We start from the raw sequence: 21,130 nt of genomic DNA, 5'->3' as shown, positions 1-21,130 counted from the left end.
TCCATGACAAACTTACCCAAAGTATCTTTCAGATTCTTCACAATAGAAGCTTTCCTAGCACTGTTCTTTCTTTCCACATAATTTGAAGGTACAAAGCCAGTTTTGTTTGTGGAGTTTCGAACACGCCACCATGACTTGGAGTCATCCAACAGCCACAATCGCTCATTTTTCTTTATGTCCAGCTCTTGCTCCTGCTGTGCCACATAGTCAAACTTGGCAATCACTATTACCTCTTCCGTCATCTTCCCGTGGGTTCAGTACTGAAAGTTCAAAGAGGAAGCAATTATTATTGTAGCAATGTTACAAAAAAAACAGCAGAATATCATGCTCAAAATGTTCCTAAAAGGGAGCTAACTTGTATACATACTTTACAAGCTAAAAGAAAGAACAAGCTTAAGTGTGAATGCACTCAGTTAGCATTGTGCACATAAGCGTTGAGGAATGCCAGTTCATATCCTAATGTCATATGTCAGCTGAGTACCTGATCTCCAAAAGGTAGTTTAAAAAATTTAATGACAGAGCAACATTTATAGAAAAGTTTGAAAAAAAGGGTTGAGAAAATAATACAAATATTATTTTCCATTTACTTATGTAGTTAATCCGGCACAGCAGTGGCGCAGTGGTTGGCACCGCAGCCTCACAGCTCCAGCGACCCGGGTTCAATTCTGGGTACTGCCTTTGTGGAGTTTGCAAGTTCTCCCTGTGTCTGCGTGGGTTTTCGCCGGGTGCTCCGGTTTCCTCCCACAAGCCAAAAGACTTGCAGGTTGATAGGTAAATTGGCCATTATAAATTGTCCCTAGTATAGGTAGGTGGGTGGGGATGTGGCAGGAATATGGGATTAATGTAGGATTAGTATAAATGGGTGGTTGATGGTCGGCATAGACTCGGTGGGCCAAAAGGCCTGTTTCAGTGCTGTATCTCTAAATAAATAGCAACAACCTTATTTTGACCAATGAAAGCTTGCAATGTTATCAGCTTTGGCAGAGTAGTAGCATTCCTGCCTCTGAACCAGTAGATTATGAGATTAAGCCCCAATCCAGAAATTTGAGCACATAATCTAGGTGGATACGTCATACAGTATCAAGAGTATATAGAGTTCTGCACTGTTGGAGACACTATTTTTCACATGAGACGTTAAATTAAGGCCCTGGCTTCCCTTTCAGGTGGATGTGAAAGATTCCATGGCACTATTTGAAGAAAAGCAAGGGGGTTCCACTAGCGTCTGAGCTAACATCACAAAAAGATTATCTGGTTGATAATCTCAATGCTGGGTGCAAACTGGTGCTGTTTCTCCACATTAAAAAAATCCGCGAGTTCACTGTCACAGGGGCTATATAAGTACAACTTCTTCCTTTCTTTCCACGGCACAACACAACTGACGAACTTTTAAAAAGGCTGCTAAAAACTCTGCACTATGAGCAGGGCAATTTAGTTCAGAATCGCACACTACAAAAATAGTTTCTAAACAGACTAAAAACCAGCCCATAAGCTCACTTTCTTTATAAAAGCTCTCGCTTTGCCCATCAAACTGCATGTCTACCTATTTCAACCCTGCTTTCACCCAAAAGCATAAACTGTGATTGGCTCTGCTCAAGCTATATTTAGCGAAAATTAAATTTTAATGATATCCTACCTGATAAGAATACATTCAATACAGTTTTTTGATGGATTTAAAATTACAAATTCTCATTTGAGCAGTGTCAAGAACTTGAAAAAATACTTTTCATATCTATGGAGAATTTTTCAATATATAAACAGACCCATATAGAAAACCCCAGGAAGCTGATAAATAATCAAATGGCCTTGCAAAGGAAGATTTCTTTTTATTCCACTGAAAGCTCCCAAAGTTTACTGGTCAATGCCTGAGACAATGGACTGTTCTCCGCTCCACCAGTATGCAGCACTTTTCAGTTGGCAGGGTACCCATTAGATGCGACCTTATTACACTCAAAATATACATAATACTGTCGACCAGAAAAACACAAGAAATTTCTTACATTTTTGTAATGTATAACTTCTATGCCTCACAGAAGAATAAAAATATTAGTGCTGAATTTAAAACTGATTTAGTACCTCAAATCAAATTATTGCAGAACTAGACCCAAAATGATCTTCATTGATGCTTGGGACAGGAGCAAACACAGATCTTTATCACAACTTTGAGCTACATTCAGACCCAGAGGTAAAAGAAATATGTTCAAAACTGATGCACTACCAGTCTTGAATTTTTAAGCTGAGTGACAGCTGATGTATGAACATTCGCTTTTCACCATAGGGTTTAGGAATCAATGTAATCAGAGTTAGGCCTCCATTCAAATGTGTAATTAAACTTACAAAACAGATTACAGCAGTTCAGACTATAAGCTATACATGTAGTGTATTTGTTTCTCTGAATACATAAGCATATCAAAAATCACAAACAATTTTTCAGAACCAATTATTCTTTCTGTACAAGACCTACTATATATACACTTAAAAAGTAGGTAGCTGACTTTTCTGTATTGAATATATGAAAGGTAATTGAAAAAGTGATTTCAAGTGACCTTAATGTTAGTCATTTTGATCTTTCAAGGGCTAGGTAAGCTGATAGAAAAAGATACTGAATTCAACCAGTATACTAGTTGCTACTTAGAAACCCAAGATTCTGATATTGTAGGAGAGCTCTCCTTCCAAGGAAATGTGCTCCTTGTGATGCAAGTCTGAAAGAAATAACTATAACATCTCCAAGCAAGGTGAGGTTCCAAAAATCAGACAGTAACTTAAATTATAGGCTGGAAAATCTGCCTTATGGAGAAGGTTGTCAATCTTTTTGTAGATAGCCAAAGTTACCCACATTCCTCATTATTTTATATTCTAAACTGCTTTAAATTAGCCATCATGTCTCATTTCAAATTATTTCATTTTAAGTTGAACTGACAGTAATAACATTCTTTCACCTCAGTGTTCACAATTTAAATTATATAGATTTCCTACAGAGGAGGGTTTGCAGTTTGTGTTACTGGAAAAACTGAACAATACATCTTCATTTACAATGCAGGCATATACCATGATGCCAACCTTAGAGGCATGTCAGGTTAATTTTAACGAGCTAATACACACGTCATTCTTTGCTCAGTGGATAGCATTCTCATCTGAGTCAGAAGATCATGGGCTCAAATGCCACTTCAGAAATTTGAACATAGTCTAGGCTGACACTCCAGTACGGTACTGAATAAGAATTGCATTGTCAGAGGCGTTTTGAATGAGATGTTAAACCGAGGACCCTTCTTCCCTCTCAAATGGAGATAAAAATAAACCTTTGGCACTATTTTGAAGAAGAGTAGGGCATATGGTGACACCACTGATTCCTGTCAGAATGAGTAATTGTCTCGTCAATCTATCTGGATATAACTACCCTTCACTCACTGCATTTTGCTGGAGAAATCAGCATGCTTTTATTGGGAGAAGATGCTACAGTCTGTCATGTATGAGTTCTGTTTAGAGCTGCTTAGAGATTCTTTTTAAATAAACTCTAAATAGACTGTAAATCCTGTTATATGTCCCAGCCCACTTGCAACTCATTGGCTGACATAGTGGTGTCAATAGACATTCCACATTATGATGACTGCGCTTCAAAATTACTTCATTGGCTGAAAAGCACTTTGGAATATCCTGAAGTTGTGTAAGGTGTTCCATAAGTTATTGATAAGAGCAATTATTGACAGGAACAGATGGCAGTGCAAAGAAATGTCTCTTCATTAGTCGCATACCTGCCGAACATTTTTCTATGGATCATGACCGATTTTCACAGAAAGCAAAAGAGATAAAAAAAATCAACAATGATGGGGGTCAATGTCAAGAAGAATTTCTTTGTTGTGGAAGCCTCCAAGATCATCTTCCAGTCCAGAGTCCACTCTATGGAGCAGGATGAGATGTGCTCACAATTCTTCTTCCAAAAGGTATACAGAGAGCTCTGTGATCAGCAGCCTGAAGGAAAAGGATGGCTCGGTAACGTCATCGCAGCCCGACATTCTAAGGATCATCAAATCCTTTTATGCTGGACTGTACGATGTGAAACCCACAGACAGCACTGCCTCCCAGTCCTTCCTGTCCTCTATCACAGAGGTCTTAGATGACAGTACGTGGAAGCATCTGGACAAACCGCTAACTCTGGACCAGCTGACAAAGGCGGTTAGGTCTTTTGAGATGAGTAAAACTCCTGGAAGTGATGATTTATCGGCCGAGATGTATTTGACTTGGTGACTGGATCGGCCCAGACCTTCTAGAAATGTACGAAAGTATGTCTCTGGCCAGCAGCATGAGGAGAGGCAACATCACCCTCATCAGAAGAGGGAGAGGGCGGAAATCAGCATTATTTAGTTTAGTTTAGAGATACAGCACTGAAACAGGCCCTTCGGCCCACCGAGTCTGTGCCGACCATCAACCACCCATTTATACTAATCCTACACTAATTCCACATCCCCACCTGTCCCAATATTTCCCTACCACCTACCCATATTAGGGGCAATTTATAATGGCCAATTTACCTATCAACCTGCAAGTCTTTGGCATGTGGGAGGAAACCGGAGCACCCGGAGGAAACCCACGCAGACACAGGGAGAACTTGCAAACTCCACACAGGCAGTACCCAGTATTGAACCCGGGTCGCTGGAGCTGTGAGGCTGCAGTGCTAACCACTGCGCCACTGTGCCGCATTGGTTGCCCTTCTCACTGCTTCATGTGGACTACAAAACTCTGTCCAATGTCATCACCAATCAAGTTAAGTCTGCTCTGGAGTTGGTGATTCACCCCAATCAGACCTGCACTGTACCCAGCAGTAAGATCTCTGCTAGCCTCATACTACTCAGGGATATGATTGCCTATGTGTGGGACAGGGGGATGTACATCTGCCTCATCAGACAGGACCAGGCGAAAGCCTTTAACAGAATACTGCACACCTACACGATGGACGTGCTCTCCAAAATCGGGTTAGGTGAGGGAACCTGCAATTGAATCCAACTGCTCTACACAGTCAGTAGCACAGTTTCAATCAACGAGTGGGAATTGGAAAGCTTGCCAATCAAATCTGGAGTCAGGTAGGGCTATCTCTCCCCTGTCTTGCATCGAACCTTTTGCCAAGTCCATCAGGAAGGATGCGGGTGTAAGAGGTATGACAATCCCAGTCAGCAGAGGCACCTGGGTCAAAACCTCCCTGCACATTGACAACATTGCCATCTTCTGCTTGGATCCGCTGCTAGTGCACAAACTGATGAGCATCTGCGACAAGTTCAAATTAGCCTTGGGAGCCAAAGTAAATCACGGCAAGAGCAAGGCCATGTTCTTTGGGAACTTGGCTGACCATTCCTTTATCCCCTTCACCATCAGGTCAGACTACATGAAGGTGGTGCTGGTGATATGGTTCGGAGGAGCCGGAGCATGCACAAAAAACTGGAAGGAGTGTACAGCCATGGTGAAACAGAAACTGGGCATGCGGAGCAACACTCCCTCTTCATTGTGGATAAGAACCTGGTTATCAGAGCTCTCAGTATTGCTGTACATGGCACAGGTCTGGCCCATGCCCCTCTCCTGTGCTGTGACGGTCACCTGAGCAATTTTCCACTTTATCTGGAGATCAAAAAGGGACCATGTCCACAGGGGTATGATGTTCAAACCTGAAGATAAAGGGGGAAAAGGTACCCAACGTCGCCCGCATCCTGATGGCCATCTTTACGTGTGGCTGTATCAAGTTGGGCATAGACCCTCGGTACGCAAACACGAAGTGTCACTATGTGCTGACATTCTATCAGTCCCTGCTGCTGCTAAGGATAGATCAGGCCACATTGCTGCAGAACGCTCCATCCAGTTGAACTATTCTGTACTTCCTGTCCCACGTGGTAAAGTTTGTACCAAAAAAAAAACCTTTGACCACAAGTCCATCAGGCAGTAGTTGGCACATAATGTCCTTGAGACCCTACGGGAAAAGGAGAGACGGTGGATCGTATCAGATGGTTCCCCGAGCAGACTGTCAAACTCATTTGCCAGAATGCCTCATCAGTAGAACTTTCAAACAAGCACCAAGACATTGCTTGGCTGGTGGTGAGAAGGGCTCTCCCCATCAGATTCATCCTGCACGCCCGGAGTCTCTCTGCCTCCATACGCTGCCCTCGAGGCAGCTGCGGTGAGGAAGAGACCGTCGCCCATTTCCTTCTGGAAAGTCCCTTTACAAAACAGGTCTGGAAAAAGATGCAGTGGTTTTTGTTGAGGTTCATCCCAAGCAGGTCTGTAATGCAGGACTCAGTGCAACATGGGCTGTTCCCAGGGACGCACACCAAGAAAAACATCAACTGCTGCTGGAGGACCATCAACTCAGTGAAAGACGCACTTTGATCTGCCTGAAACTTGCTGGTCCTCCAGTGCAAAGAGCCGTCGACGACAGAGTGCTGTAGACTGGCACATTCCAAGCTCCAGGACTCCATGCTGAGAGATGCACCAAAGCTTGGGGCAGTTGCTGCAAAGGCTCACTCGGGAAAGGCCACTGTGTAAGGCCCTGCTGCCATAGTATACCGAGGGGCTGGAACCTGTGTAAAACCCCTCAGGTGTATGCATCAATGTTTGACATGTAATGTAAATGTACATTGTAAATATAAGTTGGAATGACAAGTGGAGTGAGGCACCTCATGTACTGTATTGAAAGAAACTGGTCTGCATTGCATTTTATTTAATGTCAAATTTGAACTGTTATGTAATGTATTTTTACAAATTTTATGAATAAAGTACATTTTTGGGAAAGAAAATCATAAACATTTCTTCTTCTGCCATCCAGTGATCCTGTAACTTAGTTTAGTTTAGTGATACAGCACTGAAACAGGCCCTTCGGCCCACCGAGTCTGTGCCGACCATCACCCACCCATTTATGCTAATCCTACACTAATTCTATATTCCTACCACATCCCCACCTGTCCCTATATTTCCCTACCACCTACCCATACTAGGGGCAATTTATAATGGCCAATTTACCTATCAACCTGCAAGTCTTTGGCATGTGGGAGGAAACCGGAGCACCCGGAGGAAACCCATGCAGACACAGGGAGAACTTGCAAACTCCACACAGGCAGTACCCAGTATTGAACCCGGGTCGCTGGAGCTGAGGCTGCGGTGCTAACCACTGCGCCACTGTGCCGCCCTTCTCTATTTTGCATCCATATGGGCAAATGAATAGGGACACAAAAACTAGAATTATGCACAATTAGCACCCTACTGCAAGTGTATTACTTTAAGAATGCTATCTGTTGAGCACAGTGCAGGCTTTATATCACAAAAAACTAGATCCAGGACAAGTAATAGACAATAATATAAAAGCAAAATACTGCGGATGCTGGAAATCTGAAACAAAAACAAGAAATGCTGGAATCACTCAGCAGGTCTGGCAGCATCTGTGGAAAGAGAAGCAGAGTTAATGTTTCGGGTCAGTGACCCTTCTTCGGAACTGACAAATATTAGAAAAGTCACAGATTATAAGCAAGTGAGGTGGGGGTGGGGCAAGAGATAACAAAGTAGAAGGTGCAGATTGGACCAGGCCACATAGCTGACCAAAAGGTCACGGAGCAAAGGCAAACAATATGTTAATGGTGTGTTGAAAGACAAAGTATTAGTACAGATTAGGTGCGAATACACTGAATATTGAACAGCAGCAAGTGCAAACCTGAAAAAAACAGTGGGTAAGCAAACTGAACAAACTAAGATGAAATGAAATAAATGCAAAAAAAGATTGTAAAAAAATGTAAAAAAAGAATGTAAAAAAAAGGAAGAAAAAATAACTAAAAATGAAAGTAAAATGGGGTGCTGTCATGCTCTGAAATTATTGAACTCAATGTTCAGTCCGGCAGGCTGTAGTGTGCCTAATCAGTAGATGAGATGCTGTTCCTCGAGCTTGCGTTGATGTTCACTGGAACACTGCAGCAATCCCAGGACAGAGATGTGAGCATGAGAGCAGGGGGGAGTGTTGAAATGGCAAGCAACCGGAAGCTCAGGGTCCTGCTTGCGGACTGAGCGGAGATGTTCCGCAAAGCGGTCAACCAGTCTGCGCTTGGTCTCCCCAATGTAGAGGAGACCACACTGTGAGCAGCGAATACAGTATACTACATTGAAAGAAGTACAAGTAAATCGCTGCTTCACCTGAAAGGAGTGTTTGGGGCCTGGGATAGTGAGGAGAGAGGAGGTAAATGGGCAGTTATTACACCTCCTGCGATTGCAGGGGAAGGTGCCCTGGGACGGGGACGAGGTGGTGGGGGTAATGGAGGAGTGGACCAGGGTGTCAGTAATAGACAACACTGGAATGATGCAATGAATTTTCATTAGGAAATTTTTTTTGCAAGAAGCTTCAAAATTCTTGACCTCAGCATTGTACATTATTTGAACCCGAATGAATTTTCATTAAGAAATGTAAATTCTCTTTCAGTTCTTTCAAAGTTTGAAACGCTATGATGAAAGTGTTTGCGTAGCTTTATTAAAATCTAAAACAGAAATTGTTTTGATAACGCCCGAGATATGGCTTCTACATATTACTTAAGTGCTGTCAACACCTTTACCAGGAGGACTTTTAAACAAAAATAGAGAAGTATTGGGAAGAGGCTCCAAAGAGCAGGATACAGCTTTTGAAGGTTTATTAAAAATCCTAAAATATGCCAAATCACAAGACAAAAGGTAGCTTTGATAGGTTAATTTGGGGCAAATTATTTCCATTGGTCAATGAGTTATCAACTAGAGGGTGTAAATTTATAATTGCCAAAAGAACAGAGGGAGAGATTGAGAGATTAGGCATTTGTTTTTAAACAAAAGAAAGTTAAGACAAAGTAGGTCCCATCACAAACCTCAGCAAATGGACAATACACAAGAGCTTTTATAACAGAAGTGGTTAAATACTTGGAAAATATTACTTTTTTAAAAAGTATGCAGGAAAAGAGCTGAGCAATAGGAGTTAGAGGGCAGCTTTTTAAAAAGCGAGTTAGTACAAGCAAAATGGTCCCTTTCTGCAATATAAAATTCTATGCCTTTCGTCAAAAGACAACAGATTTAGCAAATTTATTCAGTACAAGAAATTCAATTTGCATTATCCAGTTGTACTTTACAATACTACATATTAGGGAACTTGGAGGCAAACAGAAGGAGGGAGACAAAATAATGTTCAAACTAAGTTACATTTGTCTCAACATTATTGGGGGTGGGTGAAGGGGGTTGGGTGGGGGGAAAGAGTCTGTGTGCAGCAGCTGTACATTTTTTTAAACTCAATGCACTCACAAATGCAGGTGGAGCCTAGTTTTTGCTCTAACTGAAACCAGACCACAGCAGCAGTAAGTCAGATATACAGAGGAAACAGGCCAGGTTTGCCCACGAACTGAAAAAGTGGCTGCATATCATGATACCTCTACTCCTGGTCAGAATGGAGATGATCGAAGGTACTTCCTGTCAATCACTGCTGTAAGTAATTGGGATTGATTTTACACAGATAATTTTGTATTTAAATATCCTCCACTAACTGCATTTTGGTGGAGAAATCACCCTGCTTTTACCAGGAGATGTTGTAGTTTCGGTCAGGAGTTCTGTGCACTGTAGTTTGTACAGACTCTTTTTAAATAGATTGTACACTGTTTGCTGTCGAGTGCTGTTTAAATGGACTGACTTTGTTTGCTGAGTAAATAGACTATGCTGCAGTTTGCAGTGAGTTCTGCTGTAAGTCCTGCCCTATCACGAACTCACTGGCCAACACAGTGGTGTCTGGAAAAGGTATAAAACAGCAAACCTTTTAGTGAAATTATCTCTCAAGAGTCAACTCCACCATTGATCCCAGATTTCAACTTATTCAAAATCGACTGAAAAAAATTAAATTAAAAGCTAACAAAACTGAAACTGCTGGAAACACACAGGAAGTCAGCCAGCATCTGTGAAGAGAATAGGCAAGTCTATATTTTGGGTACAGGTTCTTCAGAACTTGGGACTCTCAACTCAGTTCTGAAAAGCTGCACCTGAAATAAAACAAGAGGCCCATAGGATCGCGATGGGTGGCGGGTGGCAGAGGGCCCATCATCACCCTGTCGCCAAGAGACCTTGCCTGGGGCGATTTGCTGATGATGGCTTTCCCACCTAGAGGCCATTTGAGGCCCTTAAGTGGCCCACATGGGGAGGGTGCCTTGTAAAATGAGGTGTCTTCCCCGTGGGGTTGGGGGTGGTCCCTGCTCTGTGGCTCAAGGAGGGCCCCGACTGGGAAACAATGCACCTCCCAGGAATCCCCCCCTCCCCCAAGCTTTACAACCAAACCCACATTTCCCCCTTCGCTGGGGCATTCCGGACTGGCTCCGGCGATCCCGCATCACTTACCGGAGATCTGGGTTTCCAGCACTGGGCCTGGGTCCAAGGCCTCTGCAATACCAGCAGTGGTGCTGCCAAAGGGACAGGGATCCCAGTGCGGGACACTTAGGCAAAAAAACAATGGAGGATCGCTACGAGCGGGGCAAGAAAAGGCCAAGGCGGGGTTCCCCCTGCTTTTTATGCCTGGCACCAGGAGCCCCTCCTCCTACACAAAATCCAGCCCACTGTGTGCTTTCAGTATTTTCTGTTTTTCTTTCATATTTCTAGCATCTGCAGCATTTTGCTTAAAAAAAACTAAAATGAAGCATTATCATTAAACAGACCACTCAACTTCTCTTTCTGGCCCCCATACTCTATGACACTGTAATCGCTTCCCTCATCTCAGGTACTGCCCCTCTGTCTTTTAAAAGTGGCATCATCATCTTCCTCCTCCTCCAAATAACCCCTCTATCCTTGCAAACTACTGCCCCATCGCCAAGCTCTCCTTCCTCTCCAAATTCCTTGAAGGTGTTGTCACCTGCTAAATCCATGGCCACCTTTCCCATAACTCTAATTTTAAATTTCTCTAAATCAAGTTTCTGCGTCTGCCACAGCATTCAAACAACTCCAATCAAACTAGTATTACATCCGTCACTGTGGTGCATTATCACTCTTCAACCTTCTCAATCTCAAAGGTCCAACATACCATCCACAGTTCTCTGAAGTCCTTTGGGATGCTTTTCTCTGTGAAAGGTACTATAAAAATGCAACTTGATCTTGTTGTGGTTGAAATATTTGCTCCATTCATTCCAAAATAATTGCTTGCATGTTTATCTAAGCAATCTTTTACAAAATGATGTTTTTAAAAAAATATATAAAATTTTGCATTTTTCTTCATAATCGCAAATGTTTAGCAAATGTAGTCTTTTGGAATTGAAGCCCCTTTCACAATCTGAGAGAGGCTCTAAACTTCTGAAAATAGGTGACTTTTAAAAAAAATAAATAAATAGAATGCAACCTCCTTCTCCCTACCACCCTAGTAACATGGCTATGCTCACAGCGTTTGTGCAAAAATTGTCCACTGGAAGCTAGGGAAGAATCAGGGAAAAGGGAGGGGGAATTTGCTGCTTTTCCTTACATTTATGAAGTGGGTAAAGGGAGGGCAATGGAGCAGAGAACAAAACCTAAGCCTATATTCTCTTCTAATGAAAGGTTTGACCCAGGCATATTCATGCCAGAGTGTTCACTATATTTAAAAGAGAGGTTAGGAAAAAATAAATCAATCAGCAGGACTTCAAACCTAACAAACTTCTAGACATATTTGCTAGGTCTGCAGGAATATGCATGTTTAAGACAAACATGCGAAGATTATGTTGTGAGAAGGTAATGTATCACTACTCTCCTTGGATACATTTGAACAGACTAAATTGATACAATAGATACAAGTTTTTTGAAGTTCCTTCTTTTACACAAGGTTGTGCAATATCACAACACAGAATTATTTTCAACTGTCATGTGATTGTATCAGGTATCAGACTGCTGTCGCGCCCTTCTTCCCATTGGGGAGGGTTTAAACTAAATTGGCAGGGGGATGGGTACCAGCATATAGAAGTAGAAAAGAGGAATAAGGTGCACAATGTGAGAGTGTTTGACCGTACTAGAGGGGAGTAGTTCCAAACTAGATGGGAGTGGACTGAGAAGCACTAAGAAAAGATTACAATGCATGTGTGTGAATGCACAAAAGTGTAGTGAATAATCTTGGTGACCTACAAGCAGCTACAAATAGCAGCACGGGAATATGATGTAGTGGCAATAACACAGACTTGGCTTTAAAATGGCAACGATTGGGCACTTAAAATACAAGGATATCAAGTGTTCAGAAACAATAGAGAAGGAAAATAGGGGGGTGGGGTGGCAGTACTCATTAGGGAAGACATTGTAGTGTTAGAAAGAGAGGATGTCCTTGAAGGGGCAAGGACAGAATCCATTTGGTTAGAGCTGAGAAGCAAAATAAGTATGATCACACTACTGGTGGTATTCCATTGGCCTCCAAATAGTCAGTAAGAGAGAGATAGAGGAGCAAATCTGCAGGGAAATCACAGATGTGCAAGAACTATAGAGTGGTGATATTGGGGGACTTTAATTACGCAAATATAGATTGGGATAATGTTACAGTGAAGGGTAAGGAGCGGAAGGAATTTCTGGATGTGTTTAGGAGAACATCTTTGATCAGTATGTTCTCAGCCCAACTAGAAAGGAGGCATTGCTGAATTGCTGGAAGAAATGCTTCAGGTACAGGTTAAGTACATTCCAACAGGGCAAAAGGTAGGGGAACCAAAAACATGGTTCCTTGTATGGCGAGGGAGATAAAGATTATGTTGAAACAAAAAAAAAGAGGATGTATGATTCACGTCAGCTGAATTTTTCAAGTGAGAACCATAAAATAGGTTGAGAGGGGAGGGGAAGAGGAAAATAAGACTAGCAAAGAGGGAATATGAGAACAGAATAGCAGTCAACATAAAAGGGAACCCAAAAATCTTCTATCTGCATGTAAATAGTATGTAGGTAGTAAGTGGTGGAGTGGGGCCTTTCAGGGACAAAAAGGGTAATATATGCTTCTAGGTGCAGGGCTAGGCTAAAATAGTTAATGAGTACTTTGTATCAGTGTTAACTAAGGAAGATGAATCTGACAAAATATCAGTAGAAGCAAAGAGAGTAGAGGCAATTGTACTCTGGAGTTCTGAAGAAGGGTCACTGACCTGAAACGTTAACTCTGCTTCTCTCCCCACAGATGCTGCCAGACCTGCTGAGTATTTCCAGCATTTCTTGTTTTTAGTTCAGATTTCCAGCATTCACAGTATTTTGCTTTTATATCAGTGATGGAGTATCTGTTGGTTTCCAGTGAGTATCAGTAATAAAGTGTAAGGTGCCAGTTAGTATCAGTTATGTGTGTGTTATGTGCCAGTGAGCATCGGTAATGGACTGTGTATAAGGCGCCTTTGTGTACCATAATGGCATGTAAGCAAGGTCCCAGTGAGTATGAGGAACAGATGTGTGTAGATTGCTAATGACTTTCATTAATGGAGTGTGTGTAAGGTGCCAGTTAGTATCAGTAATGGAGAGTGACCATGGTGCCTGTGAGTATCAGTAATCGAGTATATGTAGGATGCCAGTGATTTTCTGTAATGGAGTGTGTGAAATGTGCCAGTGAGTATCAGTAATGGAGCATCTGTAGGGTGCTGTTGAGTATCAGAAATGGAGTGTGTTCAAGGAGCCAGTGAATATTAGCAATACAGTGAGAGCAAGGTGCTGGTGAGTATCAGTACTGCCGTGTGAGCAAGTTGCCAGTGCGGATGTGATAGCTGGACACTTGGAAAATAATAGTAGATTTGGGCAGGATCAACATGGATTTATGAAAGGGAAATCATGTTTGACAAACCTGTTAGCGTTTTTTTGAGGATGTAACTCGCAGAATAGATAAGGAGTAACCAGTGGATGTGGTGTATTTGGATTTTCAGAAGGCTTTCGATAAGGTCCCACACAAGAGGTTAGTAAGCAAAATTAGAGCACATGGGATTGGGGGGAATACACTGGCATGGACTGACAATTGGTTAATGGACAGAAAACAAAGAGTAGGAATAAACGGGTCATTCTCAGGTTGCCAGACTGTGACTAGTGAGGTACAGCAAGGATCAGTGCTTGGGTCCCAGCTATTCACAATCTATATCAATGATTTGGATGTGGGGACCAAATGTAATATTTCCAAATTTGCAAAACGAGGTGGGAATGTGAATTGTGAGAAGGATGCAAAGAGGTTTCAAGGGGATTTAAACAGGCCAAGTGAGTGGGCAAGAACATGACAGATGCAATATAATGTGCAAAAATGTGAAGTTATCCACTTTGGCAGTAAAAACAGAATTGCAAAGTATTTCTTAAATGGTGAGAGATTGGGAAGTGTTGATGTCCAAAGGGACCTGGGTGTCCTTGTTCATAAATCACTGAAAGCTAACATGCAGGTGCAGCAAGCATTTAGGAAGGCAAAAGGTATATTAACCCTTATTACAAGAAAATTTGAGTACAAGAGTAAAGAAGTCTTGTTGCAATTGTATAAAGCCTTGGTGAGACCGCACCTGGAGTATTGTGTACAGTTTTGGTCTCCTTACCGAAGGAAGGATGTAGTTGCCATAGGGGGAGTGCAACGAAAGTTCACCAGACTGATTTCTGAGATGGTGGGATAGTCCTATTAGGAGAGATCGAGGAGACTGGGCCTTTATTCTCTGGAGTTTAGATGAATGAGAGGTGATCTCATTGAAGCATACAAAATTCTTACAGGGTGTGACAAGGTAAATGCAGGAAGGGTATTTGCCCTGGCTGGGGGATTTAGAACCAGAGGATACAGTTTCAGAATAAGAGGTAGGCCATTTAGGACTGAGATGAGGAAGAATTTCTTCACTCAGATGGTGGTGAATCTTTGGAATTTTCTATCCCAGAGGGCTGTGGAGGCTCGGTCATTGAGTATGTTCAAGCCAGAGATCGATAGATTTCTAGATATTAAAGATGTCAAGGGATATGGGGAAAGTGCAGGAAAATAGCATTGAGGTAGAAGATCAGCCATGATCTGGTTGAATGGCGGAACAGGCTCGAGGGGCCAAATGGCCTACTCCTGCTCCTATTTCCTATATCTGGTGTTCCTAGAACTCTATGGTACAGAGGGACGAAAACAGAAAGTGCTAGAAATACACAGCAGGTTTGGCAGCATCTGTGCAGAGAGAAACAGAGTTAACGGTTCAGGTATGTGACCTTTCATCAGAACTGTTCTGATGATAGGTCACAGACCTGCAACGTTAACTCTGTTTGTCTCTCTACAGATGCTGCCAGTCCTGTTGTGTACTTCTAGCACTTTCTGTTTTTGTTTCAGATTTCCAACAGCTGCAGTATTTTGCTTTTATTGTACGGTACAGAGGGATCTGGGTTCCTGGTACACGAATTACAAAAAGTTAGTATGCAGGTACAGCAAGTGATTAGGAGGGCAAATGGAATGTTGGTGTTTATTGCAAGGGAAAATCAAGTAAAGTAGTAGGGAAGGGTTGCTACAGCTATACAGGGTCTTAGTTAGACCGCAGCTGGAATACTGTGTACAGTTTTTGGTCTCCTTACTTTAGAAAGGATACAGATGCAAAAGCAGTTCAGAGAAGGTTCACTCAACTGATTCATGGGATGAAGGGGTTGTCTTATGACGAAAGGTTGGGCCTATTGGAGTTTCGAAGAATGAGAGGTGATCTTATTGAAACATATAAGATGCAGAGAGGACTTGACAAGGTGGATGCTGAGACAATGTTTCCCATTGAGAGGGAGTCTGGTACGAGAGGACACAGTTTAAAAATCAGGGGTGTCCTATTTAAGACTGAGATGAGGAGAAACTTTTTGCTCTCAGAGGGTTGTTAGTCTGTGAAATTCTCTTCCCCAGAGAGCAGAGGAAGCTGGGTCACTGAATATATTCAAGGCTGAGTTAGATTCTGATCGACAAGGGAGTCAAAGGTAATGGGGGCAGACAGAAAAACAGAGTTGAGGCCACAATCAGACCACCATGATCTTATCGAATGGTGGAGTAGGCTCAGGGGCCAATGGCTTACTCCTGCTCCTAATTCTTGTGTTTATTCAAGAAAGGGTGTAAGGACAGTCCTGGCAACTACAGGCCAGTTTTATTTAACATCAGTGGTGGGTAAGGTTTTAGAAACAATAAAAAGGGGAAAAAAATCAACAGACACTACAGAAATACTTTGTCATGGCACTAGGATAAGCAAACAAGCATAACAGACAAAGACTAAAGACTTGCACAAGGCTGTTTGTTAAAATGATTCCTGTAAAATATTATACACAGATGGAATTGAGCTGTTGCATTACATTTTGCTTTCAGGATTTGGTGTTGGTGTTAATGTTTGAGGTGAAGTGAGGATAAGTCCCACAAGGCTGAACTGAAGGGGTGCAATTCATAGCAAGGACAGTGGTGATGAAGATTGCGCCGCTGTAGGTGTACTGGCGGCAGGAGGAATAGCTCACACAAGTGCTCTTGCATGAGTTTCTGTGTAACAGCTCTGGCAGATAGAGGCACTAGTGGTTGATGCTGGTCATGGTCCTCTCCATGTTGCTCTTCCTCCTGCATTTCTTGCTGCTGAGGTGGTGGCAAGGGCTGGTCCTTCATTAATGCAAAGTTAAGCAGCATGCAGCACACCAGTCCAAATCCAGATACATGGTCAAAGCTCCTCCCAGACAGTCTGGGAAGTGGTGTTTAAGAGTACCAACTATCTGCTGGGTGACATTTCTAGTGGCAGCATGGCTCCCGTGGTAGGCCAGCTCTATGGCAGTGTCTGGATTTCTGACCAAAGTCATGAGCTATGTCTGAAGGAGATACCCTTGACAAAGTATTTCTGCAGTGGCCACAGTTGTCAGTTGGAAGGCTGCTGAAGTTTCATTGAGGACACTTCAGCTGTGGTGGGCAACCTTGAGCAGCCCTGGGCCTCGAGGATCCTCTTGTTGTGGACCAAGAGAGTCTGGGTGGTGGGTGAGTAGACATGCTGAGAGAGGGCATTCGTGGACTGGCCTATCTTTTACTTGCCAAATGGATATAATTATATGGTTATTCGCAAAAGAGGCTAACATTTATTTTTTTTAAACTGTAGCTTTCGTTGAGTGTCTTGATTCCATTAATCACTAATGCAAGGTTAAATTGCATTTGAGCAGGGTCTTTTTCATGAATTATTCTGAAGTAATAATTTGGACTTTAATGGAGTTTTTTTTAATTAATACCAGTGACCAGATCGCCTGGTTGATAAAATAAAATAGATGGATGAAACTTGACTGCTGCTAGGAAATCAGACACTGACATGTATGATGCACCTTGGTCACAAACAAGCTGGATACTGAGTGAGTGGACTGTTTTCTATTCAGAAAGTTGCCAGTTTGGTGATGTGGAGCATGCAGGCACCTTGGACGGTGGAGAAGTCTGCAACCCAGGTGAAACCTAGTCTAATCTCTTGTTCTGCTTCACCCTGTCCATTGTAAGAATGATGAAGGTGTTCCTCCTGGCATAGATTGCCTTGGTCACCTCCCTAATACAGTGATGCACAGGAAACTAGGAGATGTTGGCAATGTCAGCATAAAGTTTAAGGGCCACAGTGCCCTTGACAGCCACAGGCAGTGCGGTCCATGTCTTGATGAGTGGTTCCAGTTTTAGCTACAGCAAGTGACATAACTCAGTCACAGCCACCTTGGTGAAATGAAGGCACCCAACACGTTGTTCCTCAATGAAGATAAGGTGTGAGGAGTTCTCCTTGAAGACCTGCTGTGGATATGGCCTTCTGAGCAGTACCTTCCTCTTCCCACTTCTCCCAGCTGCTCCTGCTCTCTTTTGTCTTCTTTGTTGCTGTCCCTCGCCCTCTAGCCCCCAAAGGCAAACATACCAGATCACCCATGACTGCAATAAAACTATTTTGAAGGCAACTGCAGCAGCAGCACCAAAGTTGTCAGCAGAAGTTGCAGTTGAGTTATAGAACACAGGAAACAGGCAAAAAAAACAGGAATTAACCAGCAGGCCAAAAGGACAAACCTACAACTAATCTGTATGCAGTGGGATGAGCCTTGAAATAGCACTATTGCAGTGGGTGTCTTGCTGTCTGTCTGTTAACTGAGATTATCATATGGCAAGTCAGGCGCTGGGGCTGACCAATTTTACAAAAATTGATTTAAACATTGCAACGAACATTTTTAATACTTTCCATCACGCATCCTGGACACCGACAGAGGAGCCTAATCTAATATGGCAGGCCACAAACTTCCAGCACAGAATGAATGCACTAAAATAATAGCAAAATATTACAGATGCTGGAAATCTGAAATAAAACAAAGTCCTGGAAATACTCAGCAGGTCTGGCAGCATCTGTGGAGAGAGAAGCAGTTAACATTTCAGGTCAGTGACCTTTCATCAGAACTGGCAAAGGTAAGAAAAGAAAAGTTAAGCAAGTGAATGGAGGGGTGGTGGCAGGAACAGGCTGAAATGATGGATCTACCAGGACAGTCCTATTTGTGGATTTTGGGAAGGAGGTAGAAGCGGGCTGTCCATACAATCCCAGACCCTGCCCGACTGAACATATTTCTTCCCATCTTGTCTCTATCTTTTCTCCCCTGGTCCAGTCTCTTTCCACCTACATCCGTGACTCTTCGGAAACCCTGCGTCATTTTGACAATTTCCAGTTTCCTGACCCTAACCAACTCCTCCTCACTATGGACGTCCAATCTCTCGACACCTCCATCCCCCACCAGGACAGTTTGAGGGCTCTCCGCTTCTTCCTTGCACAGAGGCCCAACCAGTCCCCATCCACCACTGCCCTCCTCCGCCTAGCTGAACTTGTTCTCACATTGAACAACTTCTCCTTCAACTCCGCTTACTTCCTTCAAATAAAAGGTGTTGCTATGGGTACTCGCACGGGTCCTAGTTATGCCTATCTTTTTGTGAGGTATGTCGAACATTCCTTGTTCCAGTCCTATGCAGGCTCCCTCCCCCAATTCTTTTTCCGATACATTGATGACTATATCGGTGCTGCATCCTTTCTTCGCCCCAAATTCGAAAACTTTATCAACTTTGCTTCCAATTTCCACCCTTCTCTCACCTTTACATGGTCTATTTCTGACACTTATCTTCCCTTCCTCGACTTCTCTGTCTCCATCATTGGGGATAGGCTGTTCACTAATATTCATTATAGGCCCACCGACTCCCACGGCTACCTTGACTACACTTCCTCGCACCTTGTTTCCTGTAGGGACTCCATCCTATTCTCCCAGTTTCTCCGTCTCTGACGCATCAGTTCTACTGATGCTACCTTTCACAACAGTGCTTCTGACATGTCTTCCTTTTTCCTCAACCGAGGATCCCCCCCTCACTGTGGTTGACAGGACCCTCAACCTTGTCCGACCCATTTCCCACACTTCTGCCCTCACCCCTTCCCCTCCCTCCCAGAACCGTGACAGGGTTCCCCTTGTCCTCACTTTCCATCCCACCAGCCTCCACACCCAAAGGATCATCCTCCGCCATTCCCGCCATCTCCAGCGTGATGCCGCTACCAAACACATCTTCCCTTCCCCTCCCCTGTCAGCATTCTGAAGGGACCATTCCCTCTGTGACACCCTGGTCCACTCCTCCATCACTTCGGACATCTCGTCCCCTTCCCATGGCACCTTCCCATGCAATCGCAACAGCCCTTTTACCTCCTCACTATCCAAGGCCCCAAACACTCCTTTCAGGTGAAGCAGTGATTTACGTGTACTTCCTTCAATTTAGTATACTGTATTCGCCGCTCACAAATGTAGTCACCTCTATATTGGGGAGACCATACGCAGATTGTATGACCACTTTGTGACCTCACTCAGTCCCAATGCATGATCTTAAACTTCCGGTTGCTTGCCATTTCAACACTGCCTCCTTACTCCCATGCCAGCATTTCTGTCTTTGGCCTGCTCCAGTCTTCCAGTGAACGTCAACACAAGCTCGAGGAGCAGCACCTGATCTTTTGATTAGGCACGCTACAGCCTTGCAGACTGAACATTGAGTTCCATAACTTCAGAGCATGACTGGCCTTTTTTTCATATTTTTTATTTTATTTTTTTAGCTATGTGCCTGTTTTTCATGTACTCAGAGCTGCTCATTATTCCACTGTTAACACTCTCTCTGGACTAATGCTTTGTCTTTCACAAGTATTAACACACTCTTTCCCTTTGTCCCAGGACAGCTTTGTTATTTAATCTCTCTTGCCCTCTGCCCTATCACACACCTTCCCTTTTGTTCTCTTCCCCACCATTCACCACCCCCCCACCCCCTGCCGCCACCCCCTTCACTTGCTTAAAAACTAATTCTTTTCTAACCTTTGCCAGTTCTGATGAAAGGTCACGGACTGAAACATTAACTCTGCTTCTCTCTCCACAGATGCTGCCTGACCTGCTGAGTATTTCCAGCACTTTCTGTTTTTATTTCAGAATGAATGCCACTTGCCACCTGCTATTTTGGACCCTGAGGTGACAGTTTTACAGAGCACGATTAAAAGTCATGGGTTTAGAATTTTAAACAAATGTATAAACATGCATAATGGAAACAGGACAACACTGCACAGTACCAAGAGATTTAGCAAATTGCACAACAGATTATACAACATGAACTCAGTAAATTATCAAATACTAGCTGAAATAAGTTATATGAAGAGTATCAACAGCATAAATTGAGAAAGCTGGTGTTGCATTTGTCATGAGAAAGGGGAAGAAAAATTAGAAGGCAACCCAAATTTAACATGCAACTCAGAGATGCTATCTTGCAATTCGCAAGCTAACTGCAGTTAACCCATCTCCCAGCAAATCAAATGTGGATGTGCAGCACTTCTGTGCCACTGCCAAGAACATTTCTGGTGTCCTTAATTTAGAGCTTATGAACTTTTAGTTCAGCAGATTTTGCCACTAGATTTCAGCACACAGGCAGATAGCATTGAGGAGTGTCCACATGATGGCTCAAATGTTGGCTTTAACTCAATTACTTTGTATTACAGGATTATTCATAAAAGGACACTTCAATCCCATCATGGACACATAATTTCAGTTTAAGGAGTGACTGGAAGTGCTGGAGGCAATACTGGGGGAGTCAAATGAGTGGAGAAAAGATGAAACAGAGAAGCAGCCTCATTTATCTTAATGCACGGTGGGAAATTGGGATAATTGATGTCAAAAGCGGATTTTAGTCAGCTGTTCCCCTTAACTAAAATTGCTGAGC

General features: G+C 43.0%; 1 protein-coding gene across 1 annotated transcript in view; it reads right to left on the bottom strand.

The window, feature by feature from the left end:
* The window catches only part of LOC137375209 (SH2/SH3 adapter protein NCK1-like), a 234,462-nt gene that overhangs the window by 76,080 nt on the left and 137,252 nt on the right, over positions 1–21,130 (bottom strand). The window contains exon 3 of the mRNA XM_068042019.1: positions 17–260. Coding sequence (XP_067898120.1) covers positions 17–242 — 226 coding nt within the window. The 5' untranslated portion in view covers positions 243–260. The remainder of the gene's footprint in view (positions 1–16; positions 261–21,130) is intronic.

The sequence above is a fragment of the Heterodontus francisci genome, chromosome 11, assembly GCF_036365525.1.
Source record: "Heterodontus francisci isolate sHetFra1 chromosome 11, sHetFra1.hap1, whole genome shotgun sequence".
NCBI classification, from domain to species: domain Eukaryota; kingdom Metazoa; phylum Chordata; class Chondrichthyes; order Heterodontiformes; family Heterodontidae; genus Heterodontus; species Heterodontus francisci.
Note: the sequence above shows the minus strand (reverse complement) of the source record. Positions and strands in the feature narration are given on the sequence as shown.